We start from the raw sequence: 17,336 nt of genomic DNA, 5'->3' as shown, positions 1-17,336 counted from the left end.
TGCATATTACCCTTTTATTATATAGAATAGAGGCTTGATGCATGGGTGGTGGCCTGTTGGTTTACTCAGAAGGGTGTACCGGATCAGGGTGGGTGTCCCGCTAGGGTGCCTGGCCAGCCTGGGTGAGAGGCTGAGGGCCGTTTTCAGACTGGCCACACCTGCTTCAGGGAGAGGGGTCCTGCTGGGGTGCCTGGCCAGCCTGGGTGAGTGCCTGATGGCTGTTTGCAGGCTGACCACAGCCCCCAGCCAAACAAGCTCCCAGTGGAGGCTGGCTGGAAGAAGGTATCTGGCATTTATTTATCTTCTATAATTGAAACTTTGTTGCCTTGAGCAGATGTCACAGCTGGCCAGGGCAGGCAGGAAGCTTGGCTTCCTCCATCACCGTGACAACCAAGCCTCCTGCTTGCTCCTGCACCGTGGCTGCCGGCCACCATCTTGGTTGGGTTAATTTGCATATAGTCACTCTGATAGGCTGGTGGGCGTGCTTGGGGCAAAGTGGAGGTGCGGTCAACTTGCATGTTTCTCTTTTATTAGATTAGATATCTATATAATAAAAGCCCAGTGACTGTTATGGTGAACCGACCAAAACGACCAGTCGCACCCTTTTTTGTCCCTTGTGACACATAAAAATTAGTATATTTGAGTGGGACACCAGAGTGAATAGACTACCAGTGGTGGTTGGATGGCTCCAACATTTGGGTACATCCATTATCACTTGTAGCGTTCACTTAGGGGACACTCTCCTGATTTAGGGAGTGGCAAGTACTGTGTGGCAATAATGGCAGTAAATCTGAATAGAGATAAAACCCTCATGTGATTCACTGTTTTATTTGGGTTTGCCTATCATTTAAGAATAAAAGTTTGCCCTAACTGGTTTGGCTCAGTGGATAGAGCATCAGCCTGTGGACTGAAGGGTCCCAGGTTCGATTCCGGCCAAGGGCATGTACCTTGGTTGCGGGCACATCCCAGTAGGGGGTGTGCAGGAGGCAGCTGATAGATGTTTCTAACTCTCTATCCCTCTCCCTTCTTCTCTGTAAAAAAAATCAGTAAAATATATATATTTTTAAAAGACCCTATTAAAAAAAAGAATAAAAGTTTATCCCTGGCCAGTTTTGCTCAGTGGATAGAGCGTCGGCCCGCGAACTGAAGGGTCCCAGGTTCAATTCTGGCCAAGGGCACATGCCTGGGTTGCAGGCTCGATCCCCAGTACGGAGTGTGCAGAAGGCAGCCAAGCAATGATTCTCTCTCATCATTGGTGTTTCTCTCCCTCTCCCTTCCTCTCTGAAATCAATAAAGAAATATTTTTTTTATCAATAAAAGTTTATAAATATAAATAGGAGTTATCAGTTGTGATATTCTTAGGTTTATTTTCTTATCCCTAAAAATGTTCAGTGGTTTCTTCATGTGTCTGAATCCTAAACTGAGTTTATATTAACAGGGACTGTGGAAGCAATATTGCCGGTAAATATTTTCTAACTTGATTTGATTTAGAGAGGGGTACCAAATTTCAAAATAATAAACCAAAGAGTTTGCAGAATAGCATTTTTAAATTACCTGGCCCAAGTCTTTAATCAGTGTTCAATAAATAGATATTTGCAATTTAAATATTTTAAAGTGGGCTCTATCTTCACCATGTTAGTATGTGTTTTTTTAAAATGGGTGTTCTTTTGGCCAAAAGGAGTAAGCTACTAAGGTCATTGAAGCATACTTACCAGCCTTTCTTATAGATAGACTAGAGGCCTGCTGCACTGCACAAAATTCATGCACTGGGGGCCGTGGTCCCCAGCCTGGCCTGTGCCCTCACACAGTGGGTTAGCCCCACGATTGATCTCCACAAAGAGGTAGGCCCCGCCCACACATCCAGAGCTCCTCAATGGATTTCCCCAAAGAGGTAGGCCAGAGCCAGGGGTCCCACCCCTGGCATTGCCGGGTGGAGCCGAGGGACCTTCCTCCGCGCCACGCACACAGTGTCAAGTCCCCGCCACGCACACAGTGTCAAGTCCCCGCCCACCCACATTCATCTGCTGCACACACAGTCTCCGGGTGATGGATTGTTACACTGTGACAGCGTGAGGGTGTGACAACCACATAGGCTTTTATTCATATAGATTCCCTATGCTATGCTTCACAACCCCATGACTATCCTGTTACTATAAATCCAATTTGTACTTCTTAATCCCATCATGTTTTTCACATATCCCCCCAACTCTCCTTCCATCTAGCAACCATTCAAATGGTCTCTGCATCTGTGAGTCTTTATCTGTTGCTGTTTGTTGATTTATTTTGTTTTTTAGATAATACGTATAAGTGAAATCATATGACATTTCCCTTTCTCTTTTTGTCTTATGTCACTCAGCACAGTATCCTGTAGGTCCACCCATGCTGTTGCAGACGGCAATATTTCATTCTTCTTAATGGCTCAGTCATGTTCCATTGCATATATACACTACTTCCTTATCCACTGACCTACTGATGGGCACTTGAGTTACTCCCATATCTTGGCTATTGTAAATAATGCTGCAATGAACATATGGATACATATTCTGGTATTATATTCATTTTTAAAATATATTTTTTTATTAATTTCAGAGATGATGGAAGAGGGAGAGAGAGATAAAACATCTATGATGAGAGAGAATCATTGATCAGCTGCCTCCTGCACGCCCCTCATTGGAGATCGAGCCTGCAACCCGGGCTGGAATAATGTGCCCTTCACTGGAATCAAACCCGGGACCTTTCAGTCCTCAGGCTGACACTCTATCCACTGAGCCAAACCAGCTAAGGCAGTTCTGATATTATAGTCTGATAAAGTTATACTATGGGTGTCAAGAGTTATATCAGCTTATCCTATACTCAGATGAAACTTCAGCATAAACATTTTTATGCAGTAAAATGAATGAATGCATTGTAAAGAATAAAGAGCTGCACCCTTTTCTTTTAAAGAGAGTGGATGTCACTAATTATCCCCTTTTTATTCTTTCAGCTGTGGGGTACAGATTTTGACCCAAAGATTGTCCTCCCATGCCTGCAGAAGACACTCCAGGGCCTCCATCTAGATTATGTTGATCTTTACATCATGGAAACACCCATGGCTCTTATGGTGAGTTCAGACACCTAAAGGTTTGGTCTCTGCTCTTTGGCAGCCACAAGCCAGCAGCCATGTGCACGAAACTAGTTAATTACTTAGCACCACAGAATGTTATCATTTTGTTACCATAGGTTAGACAACACTGGCTAGCCTAACAAATGCCCAGAAAGATTATGTGTAACAGACTTAGGCTTGGATCCCATGTTTCTTGATTCCTAATCTAATGCACTTTTTATTATAGCATGTCTTTACAACTGTAGTTTAAGCTGTCCATCAAACCATCAAGTAGTCCCCAAACAGTAGTCCAATTTTACCTGTCCAGCATCCAGACACACCCTTCTTCCCACTCATATAGACTTGAAAATATCTCTGCACGACAAAACGCAAAATAATATATACAACTGAAAACTTACTCACCTTCCACCCCCAAAAAGGGAAATAACCCAAAGAATGGTCAGGTTTTTGGGGGGTCAGCAACAAGATCATGGTGATAGCTATTCCTCTGGTTCAAATGCACTTCTTCCTTAAACTTTCTCAATCTATGGACTCTCTGTTAATTTAACCACCAACAACACATCCCTACTGCTTTCAAATGTCTCCGAGAGAGACTGAAAATGAAACTAGTCATTGAGGTGCCCAGATTTCCTTCACACAAGCAACCTGGCTGCCCCTGTTCTGTTCTCTGGAAGCTCTTTCCTTGATGACTCTTCTCTATGGTAACATCCAAAAGGGACTTTGGGAAAGATTCCCCTTTTGCATTCTTCATACGAATTTGCAGGCTTCACAATGGCCTTGGTTAAGCAAAGGCTTTCAGTGGCCAGTTTGGGATTTCGTGGACAGTCAATATCCCTTAAAAATTTGCTTGGCTTTCAGTAAATTCACATTCAGTCAGCTCCATTAAAGAGTAATTAAAACTAGAAATCTTCTTGTATCTAATCTTTAGCCTGTGGTTTCTGAATCTTAGTAAAGAAATATCCTATTCTCGCTCATCTGATCAGTCCTTAGCTTAATGCCCCTTCTGACTTGAAATAATACAAAACAGGGAGGCACAGGTCATGCATTCTTTGGACCCAGTCTCCATCTCATTGGATGGTGCTCCTTTGTTGGTTGTGGCATCATTGGCCTGAGATCTTGCCTTCAGAAAGAAATGGACAAGGATTCTCCCAAAGTCCAATTTTATTTCCCTCTAGGATTCTTACCTTCCTGTCTTGGCTGACACAGACTTTTCTAACTCTAGAAGGCTCAGAGCTGAACTTCTGCCATTTGGGGAGGCATCTAGAAGCAGAAAGTACCTGTTTTAGCAAAATATGATCTTACCACTCATCTTACAAGCCAAGTAGCAATAAACACATTTATATTTCTTCAGGACCTGACTGAAGACTGCAAAAATGGCCAACAAACTCTAACACCCAATGTTTTCCTACTAAGTGCCCTAAAGCTCCAATCTTAGTATGCCCATTGTCAGAGTCTCAAGACACAACAAGGCAACAATTTAACAAGATGCCATGCTATTGCATAGTAAGAATATCCAATTCTCAGCTGGAGAATCCTCACTATCCACAATCCCATACTGACCTACCCAATTCCACACTCTTTGTTCATTACTTTCCATACACAAAACCTTTGTTTTAGTCAGAACTCTTGTTACAAATGGCAGAAACCCAACTCAAATTGGCATTAGCAAAAAAAGGAACTAAGAATTCCAAGGCATATCTAATTCCAATGGACTAGATCCAACTAAGTGCCCTAAAGCTCCAATCTTAGTATGCCCATTGTCAGAGTCTCAAGACACAACAAGGCAACAATTTAACAAGATGCCATGCTATTGCATAGCAAGAATATCCAAGTCTCAGCTGGAGAATCCTCACTATCCACAATCCCATACTGACCGGGCCAATTCCACACTCTTTGTTCATTACTTGCTATACCCAACACCTTTGTTTTAGTCAGAACTCTTGTTATAAATGGCAGAAACCCAACTCAAATTGGCATTAGCAAAAAAGGGAACTGAGAATTCCAAGGCATACCTAATTCCAAAGGACTGGATCCAGAAGTTCAAACTATCTATCTACACTCTGGCCCTTTCTCTATTCCTGTGTTCTGGTGGCTTAATTCTCAAAAATTTCTTTCTGTATGATGGCAAAATGCCCATTGACATGCCAAGACCACTTCACAATACAACTTAAGAATTCAGAGGAAGAGAGACTACACATTAAACCTCATAAAGAAACACAGATCAGCCTTGCTTGGGTCACATAACTTTTGCTGACTAATCTTTGTGTAAGGGCATTGGTGTCTGACATCTGTGGCCAAGAATTGGAGCTGGGTCAGCCCACACAATGTGCAATGAGCTCCTCTATAAAAGAAGGCTAAGGATAGTAGAAAGCAAAATAACCGATTTCCACTGCACTCATTAATCAGAGGTCACGTAGCAAGCATGGTGGTATGAAGCATGGGCTACAGAATCAGGGCACCTTGTTTGCATCCCAGCTCTGTCACATGTGAGCCAGATGACTTGGTCAAGTTATTACCTGATCCTTTCACACATCACCTAAACATGGTCCAGTGGAAAGAGTATGAACTTTGGAGTCACACAGAAGAGGGACTGACTTTCAGTTTTATTGTGTATTAGCATATTGTCTTTGATATTCCTGAACTTTCCTTCAATTTCATGATTGGTAAATTGGAGACGATACCAACTCATTTGCCAAGTGTTGTGAGGAGTCATTAGTATTATATATGTGAAATTACAGACACATTGCCTGACATTTCATTGCTAATAAAATGTTATAAAATCTTCAGGTGGAAATATATATTCCAATATACAGAATATCTTCAGTTCACAAAAGAAAAGTTTGAGGTCCCAGGCAATGAAATAGGTAACTCAGGTTTAAATCCATCAGACTGAGACCAGATCCTGGATCCCCTGATGCCAATCCCATATTTGTTCTTCTACACTGTACAGCCCCTTCTGCCTTATGCTTTTTAAATGAGGAATGGCATTTTTAAAAGATAAATGAAGTTACCGATGGACAGGAATGAGAATCAATAGCATGGATTTTTAGAGGGTTGAATTATTCTTCTAATACTGTCTTACAGTAGGAGCAGGAGTAGAGGGAGAAAGACCATGGAATGATTCGGATGAGGGATGAGTAAGGTAGGCACAATGGAAGCTTAAGAGGAACATCATGGAAATAGCTAACATGGGTTCAGAAATGATAAGGACTTAATAAAAATCAGGGTAAGTAAAAAATATTTAACACAGTATATGATAGAGGCATAAAACCATTCTGAGCACAAATAAAATTGGGAAATGCAAAAGGCAAGAAATAAGGAGAGAGACTGGAGTTGAAATGTGGGCCATAGTGTTGAGAAGTACAAAGAGCTTGGGAAGCAGAGACAGAAAGGGTAATTAACATGAATGATTATGTGGTATTGAGGAATAAGTGAGACAGGAGGAAACTGAGTCAAAATTGTGTTTGCTAAGTTATCACGAGGGGAAAGTTTTGTCAGGTGAGATGCAGAAGAAAAAAATATATATAATGAATTTTGTCCAATGGCTTGATTTTCAATAAAAATTCCTATTACCCTAAAAAGACTTCAATGCTGCCAACCATACAAAATAGACACTGTATCCTCATATTATTTGACTAGAGGCCCAGTGCACGAAATCCATGCACTTAGGGGGTCCTTCAGCTCGGCTTGTGTCCTCTCGCAGTTCAGGACCCCTTGGGGGATGACCGTCTGCTGGCCACCACCGCCACTGCACTTGCCAGCCGTGAGCCTCGTTTCTGGCTGAGTGGCGCTCCCCCTGTGGGAGTGCACTGACCACAGGAGGCAGCTCCTGCATTGAGTATCTGCCCCCTGCTGGTCAATGCACATCATAGCAACCGGTCCTTCTGCTGTTCCATTGATTTGCCTATTAGGATTTTATTATATAGAACTAGAGGCCCGATGCACAAAAATTTGTGCACTCTGGGGGAGAGGGGTGTCCCTCAGCCAGGCCTGTGCCCTCTCGCAGTCTGGGACCCCTCACGGGATGACCACCTGCTGGCTCAGGCCCGCTCCCCAAGGGATTGGGCCTAAGATGGCAATCAGACATCCCTCTGGCAGCCTGGCAGCCCTCGGGGGATGTCCACTTGCCAGTGGGAGCAGGCCTAAGCTGCAGTCTGACATCCTTAGAGCTGCTGAGGAGGCAGGAGAGGCTCCCACCACCACCGCTGTACTGGCAGCCATCAGCCTGGCTTATGGCTGAGCAGAGCTCCTCCCATGTGAGAGCGCACTGACCACCAGGGGGCAGCTCCTGCATTGAGCATCTGCCCCTTGCTGGTCAGTGCACATCATCGCAACCAATCCTTCAGCTGTTCCGTTGATTTGCCTATTAGGATTTTATTATATAGGATATCTTTCAACACAGGTGACCATTATCTCCTGTACACTTTTTCTTCTTGTGATTTCTATAATACCACGCTCTCTTGATTCTTTGGCAGCTTCTCTGCCAACCTCCAAATGTTGTTATGCCCAGAATAGTACTTCTATTCTCAATATTCTTGTCTTACTGAGCCACCCTGTGTCTATAAATGACTTCATATAGTTGGAAGGATTGATTTTTATTTTATATGTAAGGGCTACCAACTTTTGTCTACAGCTATGGCGTCTTTCTAAGCATCTTTCTGAGACTTCTCTGTTCACCTGCCTTCTCGAATAGCCACTTGAACGTTTGGTCATTTCAAACTCAAAATATTCATAAAAAACTCTTGATTGCTAACCCAAACTCAGGAAATGATTACCACCATCCACCCCAGGAGCCTAGGAATCATCTTTCATTTCTCTCTATTCCATTTTCAAGCCCATAAGAAATGAGTCGCATGTTTAGATACAGCCAAAAAAGAGAAATCTGAAAGATAACATTCCACACCAGCTAGCCTTAGTTGGGAAAGGATCGCCCAAAAACCAAAAAAGGGGAGTTGACACTAGCTATGGTGTGAAGTAGGAAAAAGAAATGCTGAACTCCTGGAAGTCCCCAAAATGAAAGGAAAAAAACCAGTGAGCAAGTCTGCCAGAACTGAAAAGTAACATGCCGTGTTCTCCTCAACTTTGGTAAGGCTAGACTGTCAAAACACTGAGTCTCAACCTCTACTATTTTTTATGAGAAATTCTGTCATTAGGAGAGAATTCATGGCTTAAGAACAATAATCTGTTGATAAATAAAGGGAAAGTGAATGCCAGTACGTATAGGATAATAAGATTAATGTGTCACATATTTTGGAAAAATAAAGAATTTTTGGACAGTCGCATAAAAGTAGTAAACATATATGTAAATATAATTTATTATATAATTATATAATCACTACCAGCCCGGTGCCCAAATTCGTGCACGGGTGGGGTCCCTCGGTGTGGCCTGTGGGGATCGGGCCCCAAGCTCGTGCCCCCCACCTCACAGCCCCAGCTCACAACCCCATCCTTGCAGCTCCCACAGCCCCACCTGGCACCGGGCCTTGTCCTGGTGCTGCCCCATCACCTGCTCTACCATCCTGCCTGCAGGGCAATTGATTGGGGTAGGGCCACCTGCCCTGCTCCCTCAGCACCTGGGAGCCGGGCAGTGGCCCCACCCCCTGCCACCGCTACTGGTCACTGTCTGGTCACTGGGCGGCAATCAGTCATAGCTGCCCTCCCCCTCACCCGGCTCCTCAATGCCTGGGAGCCAGGCGGCAGCCCCGCCCCTTGCCGCTGCGGCTGGCACTGCCTACTCACCTTCTCCACCATCCCACCGAGGTCCCTCTCTCATCAGGTCCCATTAGGGCTGGTAGCATCTCCACTGCCTCCAGCTGCTAGCACTGTGTCACCGACACCCACCATTTCTGTGCCACCCCCTGGTTGTCAGCGCACATCATAACGAGTGGTCAAACTCCCAGTCAAAGGGACAATTTGCATGTTAGGCTTTTATTATATAGGATATAAAAAATTAAACTTGAATTGCTTTCCCAGAGCTAGGGTATATTGGTCTAAAGACAATTAAATTCCATCATTTCAATTCCCAGATATAAATGAAATGAATTACATTTGTTTTTGTTTTACTTTCTCAGCCTGGAAAGGAAATGTTTCCTAAAGATGAGAATGGCAATTGGATAGTTCCCCAGACAAATCTGTGTGCTACTTGGGAGGTAAGTTCAAGTGGGCCTTGTATTCTTTCATTTTAAAAGACTATATTTTTGAATTGTGATCTGATTATTCCTATTTGATTTAGGAAGAGAGGCAGCCTTTACCCTCCCATTCCAAATTCTGGAGTCATGGAATATACTCTAATGAGTACAGCATTGCTTTCTAATGGGTGTCCCCCTCTAGGTAACATTGAAGACCTGAAGGGTGGAGTTGTTTTGAGGGGTGAAGAGGCCGCTACTAGTTTTCTGGTGCTTGGGGCTCTCTACCCAAGAGACGACATACTGACTCCTGATGTCATCGGAGCTGAGTAATTTGAAGTCTGGTGTTTCTCTCTAAGGGTCTGCCTGACAGGTTAGCCAGTATCCCCAGGAGAAAATAAGCTCATTGCTCAAAATAATAAGGTATTTATTTCAAAAGGAAACAGCATATCTCAATTACAGATCCCAACATAAACAGAACAGAGAACCAAGGACGTTTAAATTAGCCAATTAATATATTAAAGAGATAAGAAAAGATATTAACAATGAGAAATAAGAAAACATTTTTTAAAAACAAGTATTAAGTAATAATTAGGAAAAATAAAACACAATGCAATAGATGGGATAAATATGAAACGGATATAAAGAAAAAGGGATCAAACTGAAAGATCAGAATGAGGAAATCTCCCAATATGAAGTAGGAAAAGACAAGAAAAAAATTGAATATGAAAGAAAAGCAAAGAGATGTACAGTACTTAGAATTTTCGGTACTCACATAATAGAAAAACAAGAAAGAAAGAAAAAGGTAAAGAGGTAATATTTAAAGGAAAAAAAACAGAGATACTGAATGAGCATAGATTACCAAAGAGTGAAGAGAAGGAAACCCACACCTAGACACAATATAGAGAAATTTAAGAATATCAAATATAAAGAAAATGTTAATGCTTCCAGAGTATAGCAAACAAGTCAGTAAAGGGGACAAAATGGAATAATAAAAGATAATCCAAGACAAGGCAGGAAAAGAAAAACAGAAGGTATATGAATAGATGAGGAAATAAAAAAACAAATACCAAGATGAAAGATTTAAACTCAGTGATATCAATAATCACAGTACATATACATATTTAAAACAATGCAGTTAAAAGGCAGAGGTCAGAATGGACAAAAAGCAAAACCCCACTATATGTTATATACAAGAAACCCATTTTAAATAAAAACGTTTATACAAACATGTTTAAAGTCAAAGGTTTAAAAAATTATAGGACAGGAAAAAATATACTATGCTAACAGTAATAAAAAGAAAGCTGGAGTAGCTATTTTAATATCAACAAAGATTCCAGAGCCTCTTTATTCCCAGGGATAAAGAACTTTGTTTTATAATAAAAAGGTAATAAATCCTAAACATCTATGCACCTAATAACAAAACTCCAAAAATACATGAAGCATAAACTAACAAAACTGAAAAGGGAAAGGCAATAAAAGAATCATTCATACTAGTATATAATGAGACTAGACACCTGGTGCACAAAATTCATGCATGGGGTGGGGGGTGTACTTCAGCCCAGCCTGCACCCTCTCCAATCTGGGACCCCTTGGCGAAAGTCCAACTGCCAGTTTAGAGGATTGGGCTTAAACTGGCAGGTAGACATCTGTCTAACAATCCTGGACCGCTGGCTCCTCATCACTCACATGCCTGCCTTCCTGGTCACCCGTAACTGCCTCCCCCCGCCCTGCTGGCCTGATCACCCTCACTGCCTATGCAGGCCACCCTGATCGCCCCTAACTGCCCCCCCCACCAGCTTGGTTGCCACCAACTGCTCCCCCTGCTGGCCTGGTCACCCCATGCAGCCTGCTTGTTCAGTCGTTTGGTCGTCCCTCATTAAATCCCTGCCAGCCTGGTCATAGGCAGCCATCTTGTGAAGGCATGAGGGTTAATTTGCATATTACCTCTTTTTAAAAAAATATATATTTTATTGATTTTTTTACAGAGAGGAAGGGAGAGGGATAGAGAGTTAGTAACATCGATGAGAAACACTGATCAGCTGCCTCATGCACACCCCCTACTGGGGATGTGACTGCAACCAAGGTACATGCCCCTGACTGGAATCAAACCTGGGACCCTTTAGTACGCAGGCCGACATTCTATCCACTGAGCCAAACCGGTTAGGGCAACATACTACCTCTTTATTATATAGGATTGGTATCAGTTTTGTTTTGATCAGTTCTGTTATATTATCAGCAGCAAAAGAGATAAAAGAATAGTATTTTCAAAGTATTAAAGAATAAAGAACATTGAACTTGAACTTTATATCCAAACTGTAAGACAAAAATGATGCATGATGAAAATATTTTCTGATCCATACATTGCTCAGAAGTTTTGCCACATAAAGACCAACACTGAAAACTATTACTAAATAAGAGGAGCAAAACTCTAAAAGATGCTTCAAGAAGTGTATAAACTGAAAGTAATCAAATCAAATATGACATAGTTTTTATTATCTATAAAATTATTTAATATTAAATAAAGAGAGAAAAATATACCTATAATAATAGGAAATGAAATTCTGCATAGACTATTAATATCATAGATGTTGGGGTGAAGGTAAATCAAGGAATGTGTGAGCATATAAGTTCTTATCTTTATTAAAGGAAAGATATAGTATAAACTTTTTAAAAGGAAGTATTAAAAAGAAACATAAAAGTGGGAAAAACTGAAGTAGGAAATTAAGATGGTAGAAACAATCCAAATATATTTATAGTTACATTAAATATGAACTAAATTCGCCTACTAAAAGGCACAAAGATTGACAGATTAGAATTAAGCACATCTAAACATAAAGGCATGTGAAAAATTAGGCTAGGCCCAATTTTATATTAAAATTTAAAGGAAGGGGGGGTGGGAATCTTATCAGTCTAATACTTAGAAAAAGTTGTATAGTTATATTAATACTAGAGGCCCAGTGCACAAACTTCATGCACAGGTAGGGTCCCTATGCCTGGCCAGCGATCAAAGCCAATCAAAGCCTTATGGCTCCTGGCTGGGGCCTTCCTTCATTCCATGCCGCCCTCTGGTGGTCAGCACACATATCGAGTGGTCCAACTCCTGGTCGGTCAAACTCCCGAGGGGACAATTTGCATATTAGCCTTTTATTATATAGGATCAGACAACATAGTTTTTTATTTTATTCTTTAATCCTCACCTGAGGACATGTTTATTTTTATTTATTTTTTCATGATTTCAGAGAGAGGAATGGAGAGGAAGAGATAGAAACATCAATGATGAGACAGAATCATCCATCAGCTCCCTCCTGCATGCCACCAAAGGGGACCAGGCCACAATCTGGGAATGTGCACTGACTAGGAATCAAACTGTCATCTCCTGGTTCATAGATCAATACTCAACTACTGAGACATACCGGCTCAAATAGGTACCCAATAAAATATCTGCAAATATATGAAACAAAAATTATATGAAAACATTTTAAAGTAGAGCCCAACGGGCGAAGCTTTGTGGTTGAGCATGAACCAAGAGGTCAAGGTTTGATTCCACTCAGGGCCCATACCCAGATTGCCAGTTAGAACTCCAGTGGGGGGAATAAGGGTTTCAGGAGGCAGATGGTCAATGATTCTCTCTCATCTTTGGTTTTTCTTTCTCCCTCTTCCTCCCTCTGAAATCAATAAAATTATTTTTTTTAATTTTTAAATAGAATGCTTGAAAACATTGATAACTTCAATATTATAGTGGGAGATTACTGTCATATTCCTATAAATTATTGAGAAGCCATGAAAAGCTCATATATGTATAAAGAGAGTGAGAGACAGAGATAGAGAAGAGAGATTTGCATCAAAAAACAGCAGAATGTACATTTTTTTACACATTTAAGACACTTATTAAAATTGATTAGGTACCATACCATAAAGAAAGCCTCAACAAATTTAAAGAAATAAGATCATTATAAACAAACAAACAAAAAAGAAATAAGATTATTATATATATATTACCGGAGAAAGATATGGTATACAATATACCGCAAACAATTCCTACTTGTGTCCACCCCACATTTTTTTCTTCACAGAATGACTATTAACATAACCAGTTAGGGCCCTTTTTAAAGAATTTATACTAACCTTCTAAACATTCATTCTTGCTTGTTTTGAGGCTTCTTTCTAAATTCAATGGCATTTACTCTACACAGGCTTTGGAAGCTTGCAAAGATGCTGGCTTGGTGAAATCCCTTGGTGTATCCCATTTTAACCGGAGACAGCTGGAACTAATACTGAACAAACCAAGACTCAAGTATAAGCCAGTCTGCAACCAGGTACAGTCTGATAAGAGGGTGGGATGTGACAAGGAATTTCAAGAGTTACTTAACATAAAGGACCATGGGTTAGGTGTCAGAAAGTTTTGTGCTCACTCTACAAAAAGACCCTGGACAAGTTTTTAACTTCTCTCAACTTATGTCTCTTAAAAAATAACAAATAAAGATTTGAAAGTTTAAATCCAGACCAAAGTAACCCCCAAAAATTTTTGAAGAAATATAATGATGGGAACAAGACCTGCCCGATATTAAGACAGTTGGAATAGAAGAGATTAAAAATGGTAGCAGAGTAAGTAGATGCTACACAGACCCACTTCCAGGATCAAACTGGAATTGCAACTAAATACAAAAAAACCCATATCCTGAGTAATCAACTGAAGACTAGCTGGAGAGAACCCTGATAACCAGCCATGAAAAATGGAGACCTCAGAGAGACTGGTAAGAAGGGTGGAGATGTGAAAGGGATGGACGGGATCTAAGAGACAGCAGATGAAGTTCTGGAGATATATCTCAGCTGTGGGGGGTTCCAACTAAGAACTCTGGGGTTTAATCCCCAGGCTGGGCCCCCAGCAGGGAGCACCAGAACTAAAAAAGGTGCCCACATAACATCTGGCTGTGAAAAGCAGCAGAGTTGCTGTCTGCCAGGCAGAAATGGCTGGAAATGCAGGCACCCTCTTAAAGGGCCAATGCACAAAATTCAATGTGCAGCCACTCACGTTGGGCTCTCGTAGAGGTAAAGCAGAGTGGACTGGAGCTCTGTGAGCAGAAGCTAGATTTGGGTGCTCTGGATTAGCTCAGAAGGCAGACACCCTAGCCCTAGCTGGTTTGGCGCAGTGGATAGAGCGTCAGCTTGTGGACTGAAGGGTCCCAGGTTCGATTTCAGTCAAGGGCACATGCCTGGGTTTTGGACTCAGTCCACAGTAGGGGGCATGCAGGAGGCAGCTGATCAATGATTCTCTCTCATCACTGATGTTTCTCTCTCTCTCTAACTCTTCCTCTCTGAAATCAACAAAAATACATTTTTTTAAAAGAGACAAAGAATAATAATCTATAGGAAGAAGCAATTGCTCCAATTGCCCAGTTGGTAAACCTCTCACCACACCTGTGTATGATTGCCTAAGGACTACTCAAGACTGAATCCAGTCAGTCTCAGGCAGAGATGGGTCTCTGGAGGCTTTGAGACTTTGCCTGATCTAATTAGTCAGAAACAGCATTTGACACTGTCCTTCAATAGAGATTGGGAATCATATCAAATCTACCTAATACATAGTCATAAAGCCAAACAGGCAGCAATAATGAGAAGACAAAAAACAAACACCACATAATAGAACAAGAGAGTTTTCCAGAAGAAGAGATAAATGAAATGGAGACAAGAAATTTATCTGATATAGAATTCAGAATAATGATGATAAAGATGCTCAACAGCATGAGAAAAGATATAGTAACTATGGAAAAAGAATAGTTGGAAATAAAGAATGACCTAGTACTAATAAAGAACACATTGGAAGGAATACACAGCAGATTAGGGGAAGCTGAGGATTAGATTAGTGAATTAGAAGACAGGACAGAAAAAAATCACACAGAGAACAAAAAGAAAAAAACAATTGAAAAACAAGAAGACAGCTGAGCTGTGGGACAACATGAAATGGAAAAATATTCGCATAATAGGTGTACCAGAAAAGAAAGAAAGTGAGCAAGAGACAGAGAACATGTTTGAACAAATAATAGCAGAATATTTCCCTCACCTGGTGATGGAAAAATTCACACAATTAGGAGGCAGAGAAAGTCCCAAGCAAGAAGAACCTAAAGAGCCCAACACCCAGACACATCATAATTAAAATGTCAAAAATTAAACAAAAAAAAAGAGAATCTTAAAGGCAGCAAGAGAAAAGCAATTTCTTACCTACAAAGGAACTCGCATAGGCTGTCAGCTGATTTATCATCAGAAACTCAACCAGTAAGAAGGAACTGGAATGAACTACTCAAGGTAATGAAAAGCAAGGATCTGAAACCAAGATGACTATATCCAGCAAGGCTATCATTCAAAATAGATGGTGAAATAAAGAGCTTCCCAGATGTAAAAAAAAAATTTTAAAAAAGCCAAAGGAGTTTATCACCACCAACCAGCATTGCAAGAAATGCTAAAGGGACTGCTGAAATGAGAAGAAGAAATAGAGAGAGAAATCTAGGCAAACAGAATACAAATAGCAGTAAAAAATTATCGATCAATAATAACCTTAAATAAAAATGAATTAAATACTAAGGCTCAACAGGAAAATGGGCAAAAGTAATGAATAGAAATTAGCAAAAGACAATTTGCAAGATTGGTAAACATATGAAAATGTGTAATTGTGCTAGTAATAACAGAAATGGTGTGGGGAAATGCCTAGTTAGGTGGAAACAATACAGATCTTTGCCTCATACCATACTCCAAAATTAATGTCCCTATGATTTAGAGTTATAGAGAAAGACAAAGTCATTGTAAATACTACACAAGAATTTCAGTTTTCTGAAGCTATGGAGAGAAAAGTAAGCCATGGAAAAAATATAATGAAGATGTTAAATTTAATAGTATAAAAATGTTAACTGTAAAAATATCAGAAGCAAGGAGCAAGTAAATATAGATAATTGTATTTTTAAATATAATAGAAAAGAGGTTTATATCCTTGTGAATTAAAAGTCTAATAAAAATCAATGAAAAAATAGAATACTAAGAATCAACAGGAAAATGGTCAAAAGTAATGAATAGAAATTTGCAAAAAACAATTTGCAAGATTGGTAAACATATGAAAATGTGTAATTGTGCTAGTAATAACAGAAATGTAAATTTAAGTGTGATGACATGCTCCCTCTCCTGAGAGCATGCAAACACCTTTCTCTTCCCCTTCTTCTTCCCTCTCAGGCGTTCATCTACTAAACTCTAGGGGACGCCAGGAGACCTGCAATCAGGGGAGCAATGGCCAGAGACAGCTCAACCTGGGCTAACCCCCTGAAACTGCCTCCAAAGCCCCCTTTTATCTGATTTGGCTCACTGAGAAATTAGTGTTTTTAGTAACTTAAAAAGTCTGGCATGAGTCCATGACAGAAAGAATGAATTATTACCTACATCATGACTATAGCCCACAGCTAAAATGGAAGAGTGGCTATTTTACAAGTACCACTTCCAAACTGACACCTAAGCTAACACTATACAATATGCTCTCAGGTATACAGAGTAGCAACCTTTGACTTCCTAGCTGACCTCCATTCATCCCTATATTCCTCCTTTTCCCTCACCAGCACATCTCCTTCCTACACCCCCAAGAACAATATTCTGTCATTTAAATGTTGAAATGACAATAGGTTTCTTACAAATCTACTTATATAAAAACCATGGGTGGTGTTCATCACGACCAGGGTCTGGCTGGCGACCAACCGGAAGGAAGTCAGTCCTGCAGGGGTTGTCCTGGCAACGGCTGCGCCCTCACTGAGCGGTTTCCCGGGAGCTGTTTCGGGCAAGGTCGGGGTTTGAGGCAGGAACCCACCCTGGGAGCGTGGTTCCCTGGGAGTGTGCCGCACCAGCATGGCCAGGGGTGAACCTGAGTGGGGGCAGCTGAAAGGCTTAGAAAAGACAGAGAAGAGAATGAAAGCCAGGTCTGGGTGGGACGCTGCTTCTCTGAGAGACAGCGCCCATGCCCACAGCCATGCCTTTATTTTATAACAGACGCTATGAGGCAAAGTAAGGGCGTGACCACGATGTTTACAACATTCTCCTGGGTTTCAATCCTACTCAACTACATGCACCTGAAC

The 17,336-nt window shown here is 41.1% G+C and overlaps 1 protein-coding gene across 1 annotated transcript in view; it reads left to right on the top strand.

The window, feature by feature from the left end:
- Positions 1-2,983: 2,983 nt before the first annotated feature.
- LOC102246475 (3-oxo-5-beta-steroid 4-dehydrogenase-like) overlaps positions 2,984-17,336 on the top strand; it is a gene marked incomplete at its 5' end in the record, with an annotated part of 28,310 nt that continues 13,957 nt past the window's right edge. The window contains 3 exons of the mRNA XM_005877049.2: positions 2,984-3,100; positions 9,175-9,252; positions 13,425-13,547. Coding sequence (XP_005877111.2) covers positions 2,984-3,100; positions 9,175-9,252; positions 13,425-13,547 — 318 coding nt within the window. The remainder of the gene's footprint in view (positions 3,101-9,174; positions 9,253-13,424; positions 13,548-17,336) is intronic.

This window comes from Myotis brandtii, unplaced genomic scaffold (genome assembly GCF_000412655.1).
Source record: "Myotis brandtii unplaced genomic scaffold, ASM41265v1 scaffold5042, whole genome shotgun sequence".
NCBI classification, from domain to species: Eukaryota; Metazoa; Chordata; class Mammalia; order Chiroptera; family Vespertilionidae; genus Myotis; species Myotis brandtii.
Note: the sequence above shows the minus strand (reverse complement) of the source record. Positions and strands in the feature narration are given on the sequence as shown.